The sequence below is a fragment of the Myotis myotis genome, unplaced genomic scaffold (assembly GCF_014108235.1).
Source record: "Myotis myotis isolate mMyoMyo1 unplaced genomic scaffold, mMyoMyo1.p scaffold_m19_p_1, whole genome shotgun sequence".
NCBI classification, from domain to species: Eukaryota; Metazoa; Chordata; class Mammalia; order Chiroptera; family Vespertilionidae; genus Myotis; species Myotis myotis.
The window spans coordinates 203,990,648-204,001,759 of record NW_023416313.1 but is presented as its reverse complement, the minus strand read 5'-3'; the positions used below and the strand labels follow the sequence as shown (position 1 = coordinate 204,001,759).

The window sequence follows — 11,112 nt, the reverse complement described above, 5'->3', positions numbered from 1 at the left end:
TGCAAAGGAGAAACGGGAAAGAGGAAACAAAAGACAAAAGTAAAAATTACTAGAAGCAGTTTTTCATGCCACGCTAAAAGGGGATAAGGATTGGGAATTCAGGAATTCCAGGGTGAAAAGGCCTGGGGACTCGTTGCGTGCGCGTGCGCACTGTGTCTCGGAGGACAGGGACTTCGGCGAATCTCCGAAGCGCATGCTCCCGGCTCGCGCGTGCACGAGCCTCGCGAGCCGAGGAGGCACAGCCGGCGTCCGAGGCGGTTGGTATCTCGAGGTGGTAAAGGTGACTTGGGGGAAGGCGCGCGACGAAAGGATGATTCCGGGAGCTCGTCTAACACCAGAAGGGTCGTGACGCCCGCTCCGGGCCAGCTTTCCGGAGCCGGCTGCGCAGCGGCTCCAGGAGGCCCCGGTCTCCCTTCGCCGCGGGCGCGCACGTCGGGGCGGGCCTGGTTTAGGGTTGGGAGTCAGGGAAGGGGCGGGGCCGGGCGGGGCGGAGGCTGAGCCTGGAGGGCGGGGCCTGCGGCCGCGGCCCCGCCCCTCAGCTTTGCGTTGCCGTAGAAATAATCAGATCTGCCCTTATAGCTTGGATTTTCCCGGGTTTGAAAATCCAGCCCACCGCCTGAGAGAGGTCTGGACTACGCTGCTCTCTTACCTTTGAAGAAGCGCTAGGACCTTTAATTGCACCATAATCTTAAATTTTTCTTTTTTTACTGGGAGGAATTTAAAAAATCCAGGTCAGACAGCTCCCTACCATCATTGTTACTGCCGAGATAGTTTGTAGCCATTGTAAAGACCAAAAGAGTATTAACACAAAAGGATATTCATAAACGTCTGAAAGCTTTATCAAAGTAAACTAAAATAATTCTGAAAGGCTTATAATGAAAAGGAATTTTACTGCTTTAACCTTTCCCATTCCCAGTCTCTTTCCGTTGAGGTTACCTCCACTTAACTATAATAATAATAATAATTAATAATAATCTCTTAATGCCCATTTCTTCTTCATACAATAATTTGTCTTTATTTCATCCTGTTCCTTCACCTTCTTATAACAGTGTCTTAGTACTTTATTGTGAGTTTTTTCTAAAAGTCATGGTTATTGTGTAATGTATAAATGTTATGAAACTAGCTTGGAGTTTTGTGTGTGAATAATTTCTAGCTAATGTTAGTGGAATTTGGGCATCTGTTTTTGGTAAAGTGATTAGAATTTTGAACACTATCTTCATGGGTCAACTTCAAATGTGATTATGATTTCACTTCAGGGCATGTGGGATTTAGATGGGGTCAGTGAAAATTATGAAATTATCAGAGCTGCTTTGGATGTTAAGTCCATTGCATCAAACCTGAGCTGTGTGATCTGTCTAGAGATCAGAGCTGTCATTTGTTTTGTTTTACAATGTGGTTTAATAAGAAATTTCATTTACGTCAAGTGGTATTTTTTATAATGCCTCAGAAAAATGGGTAATGCTGTGTAACCCCGAAGCTTTTATATGTGTGTGTTTTTGTTTTGTTTTTCTCCCAAAGGCCATTATTTACAGTCACAAAAGGAAACCGTTGCCTGGCATTCTCACCAGTTTTCTACCTGCCATGATCAAGTGCTTGTCAGCTGAAGTACAAGCCAAATTGCGTTCTGGTTTGGCCATATGCTCCTTAGGCCAATGTGTGGAGGAGCTTGCCCTCAACAGTATTGATGCCGAAGCAAAATGTGTGGCTGTGAGGGTGAACATGGAAATCTTCCAAATCCAAGTGATAGACAATGGATTTGGGATAGGGAGCGATGATGTAGACAAGGCGGGAAATCGTTATTTCACTAGTAAATGCAACTCCGTACAGGACTTGGAGAACCCAAGGTTTTATGGTTTCCGAGGGGAGGCCTTGGCCAGTATAGCTGACATGGCCAGTGCTATGGAAATTTCATCCAAGAAAAATGGGACAATGAAAACTTTTGTGAAACTGTTTCAGAATGGAAAAGCCCTGAGTGCCTTTGAAGCTGACTTGACTAGACCAAGTGCTGGGACAACAGTAACAGTATATAACCTGTTTTATCAGTTACCTGTAAGGAGGAGATGCATGGATCCGAGACTGGAGTTTGGAAAGGTTAGGCAGAGGATTGAAGCTCTCTCACTCATGCACCCTTCCATTTCGTTCTCTTTGAGAAATGATGTTTCTGGTTCCATGGTTCTTCAACTCCCTAAAACCAAAGACATATGTTCCCGATTTTGTCAAATTTATGGACTAAGTAAGTCCCAAAAGTTAAGAGAGATAAATTTTAAATATAAGGAGTTTGAACTTAGTGGCTATATCAGCTCTGAAGCCCATTACAATAAGAATATGCAGTTTTTATTTGTGAACAAAAGGCTAGTTTTAAGGACAAAGTTGCATAAACTCATTGACTTTTTATTAAGGAAAGAAAGTATTATATGCAAGCCAAAAAATGGCTCTGCCAGTAGGCAAATGAATTCAAGTCCTCGGCATCGGTCTCACCCAGAACTCCATGGGATATATGTAATCAATATACAGTGCCAGTTCTGTGAATATGATGTGTGCATGGAGCCAGCAAAAACTCTGATTGAGTTTCAGAACTGGGATACTGTTTTGGTTTGCATTCAAGAAGGAATGAAGATGTTTTTAAAGAAAGAAAAATTATTTGTGGAATTGTCAGGTGAAGACATTAAGGAATTCAGTGAAGATAATGATTTTAGTTTATTTAGTGCTACTTTTCAGAAGCATGTGTCTTCTGATGAGAAGTGTGACAGAGTCAGTTTCCAAGAAGCATGTAATAATATTTTGGATTCCTATGAAATGTTTAATTTGCAATCAAAAGCTGTAAAAAGAAAAGCTACAGAAAACATAAACACACAGAATTCTAGGAATTCAGAAGCGATCAGAAAACAGACAAATGACTCATTTTTGTATACTTATGAATCTGATGGTCCAGGTCATAGTAAAATGGCAGAGTCAACTTTACAAAACAAAGATAGCTCTTGCTTAGAATCAAGGGTCTTAGAACAAGAGAGAGCTGAAGCATCAGAATCAGGAGAAAATGAGAAACATAAAAAATCTTGCTTGGAACTTAACTCTTTAGAAAATCCATGTGGAACCAATTCAGAAATGCCTGCAAGCCCTTTTCAGACATTAGATCACTTTGAGGAGAGTGGAGATCTAGAAATACAGAAAGCAACTACTACTGTTAATGACATGGCTGCTGACATCCTGAAAAAGAACAGAATTCAGAATCAACTAGAGACATTTAAAGGTGCTACTGAAATGGGATGCCAACCTCTGCCTTCTGAGACAACCTTACTGAGAGTATATGGTGCTCAGTGGGAGGAAGAGAAAAGAAAAAAAGAACCTAGTAATTGTGGAAGAAATGTTTTTAGTTATGGACAAATTAAACTATGTTCCACTGGCTTTATAACTCATGTGGTACAAAATGAGCAAACTGAAACAGAACATTTATTTAAAAATTGTGTTCGACCTGGTCCTGTGAGTGCCAAAGAAACACTTGGAAATAGAACACGCCATTCGGTTGAGACTCCAAACATCAAAGATTTAACCAGCACTTTGAGTACAGAATTTGCTCAATTGTCTAACAAAAAATTGTGCAGAACAACTGTAAGTTCTAGGCTAGAGAACAAACCTATACCAACTTACAAAAATTGTGCTATTTTGCAGAATGGTAGTAAAAAATCACACACAGGTGGCTTATTACTTGACACATCGTCTTTCTCTTGGCGTAGGCATGTTTCAAATGATAGTAAGAGAAAAGATAAGTTGATTGGTTTATCCAGACCCATAGCCCCTAAGAAGCTAAGCTTAAATCCACAACTAGGATCTTTAGAGAAGTTTAAGAGACAATATGGGAAGGTTAAAAATCCTCTGAATACAGAAGTGGAGGAAAATAATAATTTTGAAATCACTACCAATCTCAGTCCTCAAGTTGAACCTGACATTCCATGTAGAGACAAAAACCACATAGATAACTCTGGTATGTGTAAAATCACTACTGTGAAACATAATGATTCAAATAGTAGTTGTCAACCTATAAGTCACATCCTTTATTCGGGAAACTTTCCATTCTCCAAGGAAGAAGACTGTTTAGAACAACAGATGCCTTGCTCAAGAGAAAGTCCTGTAACTCTAAAGGATCTATGCCATTTGAACAGAAAACCTTTGGATATTGAGAAATCACCTGAGTCACTAGCCTCTAAATTATCCAAAATGAAAGGTTCTGAAAGAGAGATTCAAATAATGGAGATGAGTCATTTTATTGAACGTCCACCATCAGATTCCAGTAGAAAAGACAGTGACTTATGCAGTGGGTTATCCCTAGATGCTTGTATGTTATTTAAAAATGAGCATAAAAACACAGAGAGTATCATCCTCCCAATGTCAGACTCTGTCACACAGGATAATTCCTTCAATAAAGATAGTGAAGCATATTCTAACAATACAACAGAGAACTCTGTGATACCAGAAACAAGTTTGGTAGGTCACTATGATAGCTCTGCACTTAGTAAAGATTCAGATGTTCTTACAGTTTCAGAACAACAGATGGGAAGTCCTAACTCTCCCAGTAGAATGTTAATGAGTCACAAGGACGATTCCACAGCCAACCCAAATGGAACTTGTTTTCAGAGTGAGGAATCTATAGCAACTTGTTCTGAAAATGAAGAGTCAAACACATGTTCTTTGGATTGGCAACAGCATTTTGATGTAGCCCTGGGAAGAATGGTTTACATTAACAAAATAACTGGACTTAGCACATTCATTGCTCCTACTGAGGACATTCGGGCTGCTTGTACTAAGGACCTGACAACCGTGGCTGTGGATGTCATACTTGAGAATGGTAAGTATAATATAGTGTTCCTGGCATGAAATGCTTTTGAAGGTTATCTCAGCAGATGGAACATTTTAAAATTTAATTATAAAACATGTTTTATGGTATATGAAGATTCTCTAGGTCCAATACTATTTAAATCTAGAAATACAATGAAAGCCTTCCAGAATGAAAGTGTACATATATGTGTCTATGGGTATGTATATGTATAAGAGGGTGAGACAGTTTTGTTTTTGAAATATATTTTATTGATTTTTTTACAGAGAGGAAGGGAGAGGGATAGAGAGTTAGAAACATTGATGAGAGAGAAACCTCAATTCAGCTGCCTCCTGCACACTCCCTACTGGGGATGTGCCTGCAACCAAGGTACATGTCCTTGACCAGAATCGAACCTGGGACCCTTGAGTGCATAGGCCGACGCTCTATCCACTGAGCCAAACCGGTTAGGGCAGTTTTTAATGAAATGGTATTAATAGTAGAGAAGGTCCACTATCCTTCTCTAGTCCGCTTTCCCCTCTCTCCCAAATTCAACTCTCCTAGAAATTTAAAGGCACCTGCAATGCCAGTATTGCTCTCTGCAGCTCCCAGGTAAACAGCCAGAAGGATCCTGTCGTCATCCTAGGTTTTCAAGTAAAATCTATGGTTCAGTACAGTACTATATATGTTTTATTTATTTATTTATTTATTTATTTATTTATTTATTTATTTATTTATTTTTAGAAAATAGGACTTGACCATAAATTTTCTGAAATCTAGGTTAAATAAGTACTTTCATAAATATACTTTTCAAATGTACTTGATTATAATGCATGTGCTAATCCACTTGACCTGTTTATTGTGTAAGTCGCTGTTATCAGGCTTTTAGATCATACCACAGGGCTACATCAGAGCCTAGACTAGGACTCTGAGTTCTCAGGTCTAAGTCAACATTAAAAGTGACGTCGTTTTGGCAGTGTGTTTAGAGCCAGATGTTGGGAGATAGTAAAGCTGACTCCCATCTGGCGATACGCTTGGTTTTGCATCAGGAGGATAAACATTTAGTGTGCATCCGAATTAAAAGTCTTGAATGTTGCAAAAGAACGTAATTACATGAATGTAATCGCAAATTATAATTTATCTTTAGGATTAATCTCTTTGGCAGGCGGCTCTGATTTAAGATTAAATTAGACCTTTATTTTTCAATGGGTTCGTTTTTTTTTTTCCTTGTGAAAAAATAATCATTGTAGTAACTTTCGAAGTATTAAATAGGAGAAAACCCCTTTCTTTCAGTATGCTCCTGAGACTATCAGGTTGCTCTTAAAGTCACATGTGTTTTTCAATCTATGTAGTTTTATATCCTGGTTTATACTGAGTGTTTATTAGAGGTAAATCTAAGGAACTGGCACCTCATCTTCCTGGAATATAACTGCTTCTGATATGGTAATAAAAAATAACTGCGTTACAGTAAACTGAGATGGCTGTTGCTAAACAAAGGCAGAAATCTTGGTTGGCTGCCATACTCAACATAAGCATCTGCTCCTGTTAAATAAATCTAGATGTTTAAAAAAACACTTCAACCTATTAACTTTCTGGATTAGCAAGTCTTTTAATGAACTTTTGAGGGTCATGTTGACCCAGAATTTCATAATGAAAAATAAAGTATTTTGGATACAGAAACGAGTTCCATTAAAAGGTAGCTCCAAAGCACCCTCCATTTCTGGAAATGGCTGAGGTATATATAGCAGGAGATTAGGACATTGTCGAACCATACATAAAAACATAAGATGAATTGGTAAGAGGTAAGTTTAATTGTACAGAAGAGAGGATATATAAAGGTAATTTTAAGGAGTTATCAAGTCGCCAAACCCTGGCAGTATTTCTCTTTAAAATGTTTTTAACTTTGCAACTTTATTTCAGTTCCTACTTTAATTTTTATCATTCTGAATTAATCTCTCTCCAGTATTTGTCCAACAGATTTATCTTTTTGAAATAATAGTTTCATAATGTTTTGCCCCTATTCAAAAACTGTCAAATTCAGCATTGTTTCTAAAACACAGATATGATCATTCTTCAGAAAGGAAGGTAGATTTGGAGCCAGATTTTACTGGATTTTGGAGTTTAAATTGAGGAATTTTCATTCATTCATTTATTCGTTCAATTATTTATTATTCATACAGTGCTAGGCCCTGCCAGATTGTAGGTTAACCGACTTTGCTTCTAGGAGTTCACAGTCTATTAGAGAAGATAGCTGTCTAAATATAATTAGATGAGATAAACGTTATAATAGATATATGTATTGGGATAAGAGACATAAATTGGGGACTTGTGAAGATTGTACTCAGTAGTGAAGGATGATAATTAAGTACCACTATATGTTTAATACAGTGTTTCTCAACTGTGGCACTAGTGACATTTTGGACTAGATAATTCTGTCTGATATATTGTATAGGGTATTAGCAGCATTTCTAGCCTCTACCTGCCAGATGCCAGTGGTACCCCTCACCCAAGTTGTGACAACCAAAACTGTCTTAAGATATTGCCATATGTCCCCATGCAAAACTGCCCCCATTGAGAATCAGTGATCTATTTTAGGTCCACATTCTGTCTGGTATAGATGGATAATGGGACTAAGCAGTAAGGTAGATTCCTAAATTCATTAAGGAACTTTGACTCTCAATCTGGTGTTTAGTAGTCTGCCTCCTTATGTCTTGATTCAGTTTGTGCAGAAAGAGATTCTATGTAACTTAATTTTTAATAGTTTATTCTTTGAGTTCAAATGTATAGGTTTTTCTTTTTTACATTTAGGATCTCAGTACAGGTGTCATCCTTTTAGAAGCGACCTTGTTCTTCCCTTCCTTCCTAGAGCTCGGGAAGAGAGGACGGTGATGAGACAGAATAACAGAGGTAGGGGCAATAACAGAGATTGCTGGAATACCTAGTATATAATGTACCACCTTTTTTTCTTTAAAAAAAAAGAAAAAAAAAGCAGGGTTGTATTATTAAGCTTGATCAGTGTCAGCTGTGCCTTGCTGGAACCAGGAATGCCCCATGGTCCTATTTAACAGCAAAACTAAGTAATTCGATGCATGCATGTAGATCAGAAATTACTTTTCCAGACTTGAGGTTAATACTGGATGATAATGCAGTCTATGGTATCTTGTGACTGAGAAATTGTTTATTTTTAAATATTGGAGTTGTGCTCCATATTGTGGTAGTTTTGTATAAGCAAAACTCTTATTTTTGTAAAAAGCTACAGACATTTATTATTTTCTTTGTTTCTAAAAATAGATAAGGTATATATTTCTTTTACCAAAGGGAGTGAGGCAACTAATTTGAACCAGTTTCTTCTGGACTTGTATTCTGAAATATCTCTTGAAAATAATTTGGAGGAAAAGCTATAATGCCAGAAGATACAGTCATCAACTCCAGTTTAGAAAGTAACAGTTCAAAACAATTTAGAGATACAGCAAACACAGCCTTTGTAGCATGTTGGAGCCATGTGTGTGATCTTTGGTCGTGAGGCTGCACCACACCAAATATGAGATGCCACTCACCTTTTTCCCTGAGGCTCTTGATACCAACTGTACCTGTCCCTTTTGCACTAGATACTGTGGATGATGCTGTTGGTAGCGAATCGCTTCAGTCTTTGTTCTCAGAATGGGACAATCCAGTATTTGCCCGTTATCCAGAGGTGGGTCTGCAGCAGTGTTTCTTTGCTTGTTATTTTAAAATTAGAATTTTATTTCATTTCATTTTTTAAAAATTTATCTTTATTGTTAAAAGTATTACAGATGTTCAGCCTCTCCCCCCATTGAACCCCTTAGAATTTTATTTAAGTTGGGTATGGGCATGACTGATTATACTAATTTGAAATTATTAATGGAAAGTGGGTATGTTTCCAAGTAATTTATTTGGAAATTAATGTAAAAAGGAGGAATCAGAATTCATAGCTTTTGGGGAACTCGGCTTTAAGTTTGGATTAAACATATGTAATCAGTGTGGGAATAGTGAAAGTGTTTACCACTCTTAAAAACCCTGACTTGTAGCTATGGCGGAGTATTTAGGATGGTAATTATTTATCATTAAATAAAGTAGTGACTCTCTTACTGGAGGAACAGTTCATCGTGTATGTTCTCTTCAGTGGGTTATCACAGAATGTACTTTGTGTGTTATAATGAGGGTGTAGAATACATGAGCACTTAATTATCGATTCTTCAGCGAAGATGTCATTAAGTACTTGATTATGGAGCCTAGGCAAATAGTTATTCTGAAATGTTGGTGTTTGTCAATAATTTTGGTCATAGAGCCTTTTGAATTCCTGTAAATTCTCTGAATTCAACCCACCTCTAGTAGACTCTATGAAAAATGAATGTTTTTAAGGCACTTTCAGATCTTTGGTCAAACAGTTCTACAGACATGACAAAATTTAAATTTAAATGATATTGTGCTGTGTCTTTCTAGGTTGCTGTTGATGTAAGCAGTGGTCAGGCTGAAAGCCTAGCAGTTAAAATTCACAACATCTTGTTTCCTTACCGTTTCACCAAAGACATGATTCATTCCATGCAGGTAAAAGGTTGACTTTGAAATCTCATCATTTGTATATAAGCCCTAAGTTAGACTAACTCTTGTGAAATTGGATATATTTAATGATGTAGACCACCCGGGTCAAAGCACATGTGTTTTTTTTAAATCTTACTGGAACTTTATCAGGAGAAGAAAAAGAAAAGGACTAAAATTAATTCCAAAGAAAAAGATGTCCTTAGTAGTGTGAGCAAGTTTGGAGGGATGAATAATGAATTCAGGTTCACAGTTTCAGGTTTATATAGACTTTATATTTTGACAATAATTTATAAAGCAACTAAGTACTGCAGAGACATTATCCTTAAATGTGCAACAATGTCCCTTTTTAAACAACCCTCAGTAGTGTGAGGCTGCACATGACATGGTAGTTGAGGAGTTCCATTAACAAGAGGGGCCTCTTGTCTCATCTGCTAGATTACCCTTCCTCTACACCATGCTCTATCTCCTTGTTTTCAGGAAACAAATTAGGAGGTGGGAAAATCCAGGTAAACTCCTAACCTGGCATGTTTGACCTGGTATCAAAGCAAACACTTGATCCAGAAATAGGCCCTGGGGACGGGTATAGATTAGGCATTGTCAGTACCTGGACAGAAAGGAGCACCAAGGCCTAAAGCCACAGGTGGCTTTTTCACTTACTGCTCTAATGACCTAGCTCTTCCAAAATGCTTTTCCTTGCTTTTGTATACATTTTTAAAATTTATTTCAGCTCTATTTGTTAGTAGTCTCTGGTCATATTAATAACTCTCTGGTTATATTACCCATTAAGAAGAGTCATTCTGTTGGGAACATTTCAGGTCTCATGCTAAAGATTTTTGTAGCATATCCCTCTTAGATGCCTCAGTCTGTGTTCCCTTTATGTCTTCTGATCACTTCTTTTATCCTTCCTGGTCACTCCCTCAGGTTCATCAGCACCAAGCTCAGTCTTAGATATGAAAGTTATAATGCAAACAACTCTAAATTAAGTACAGTTTTATCTCTTTCTATACAAATAAGCCTCTATTTTTATTTATCATTGTACCATTTATTTCAATGTATGGCAGGTTCTCCAGCAAGTGGATAACAAGTTTATTGCCTGTTTAATGAGCACTAAGACTGATGAGATGGGTGAGGCAGGTAAGAATGGAGTTTAGCCTTGACTATTAACCAGCTGCTCTTCTAGCAGACTCCTCTTATGGTTAATACACAGACTCACACACACAACACACACACAAACACAGACTCACGTACACACACACACAGACACGCACGCACACACAGACACACACACAGACTCACACACACACAGGCACGCAGACACACGCACGCACACACACAGACGCACACACAGACACACGCACACGCACAGACAGACACACACACAGACACACACGCACACACACAGACACACACACAGACAATACCATTGCAGTGACTTGGAAAGATTAGGGAAAACAAATCTAAATTAATATTGTGGAATGACATTTTTTTTTATCCTGGAATGATAGTTTTAAAACCCATTTAGTTTTATAAACACACACATACATATATAAGACATACATATGTAAACTACATGTTAAGCTATTAAACAGTAGTTACTTTGGGAGTGAGAATGGGAGTGGGAAAAGGGGGAATTTCATGTTTTACTTTTTAAAATATTTTGTATTGTTTAACTTTTAAATAATGATTTTTGTTTTTTTAATCCTCACCCGAGGATATTTTTGCATTGATTTTTAGAGAGA

General features: G+C 37.9%; 1 protein-coding gene across 12 annotated transcripts in view; it reads left to right on the top strand.

The window, feature by feature from the left end:
* The first annotated feature begins 211 nt into the window (after positions 1-211).
* Positions 212-11,112, top strand: part of MLH3 (mutL homolog 3) — a 29,607-nt gene continuing 18,706 nt past the window's right edge. For 4 of the 12 annotated variants that reach the window (XR_004968234.1, XR_004968233.1, XM_036313278.1 and 1 more), the window contains exons 1-5: positions 214-4,843; positions 7,619-7,717; positions 8,419-8,504; positions 9,275-9,379; positions 10,435-10,507. Coding sequence is in view for 7 of the 12 variants with exons in the window: in XM_036313278.1 (XP_036169171.1) it covers positions 1,459-4,843; positions 7,619-7,717; positions 8,419-8,504; positions 9,275-9,379; positions 10,435-10,507 (3,748 nt within the window). In the remaining 5 variants the exon portion in view is untranslated. Of the gene's footprint in view, positions 4,844-7,618; positions 7,718-8,418; positions 8,505-9,274; positions 9,380-10,434; positions 10,508-11,112 lie in introns of all 12 variants that reach the window. The other 8 variants (XR_004968238.1, XR_004968237.1, XR_004968235.1 and 5 more) reach the window with 6 other exon arrangements.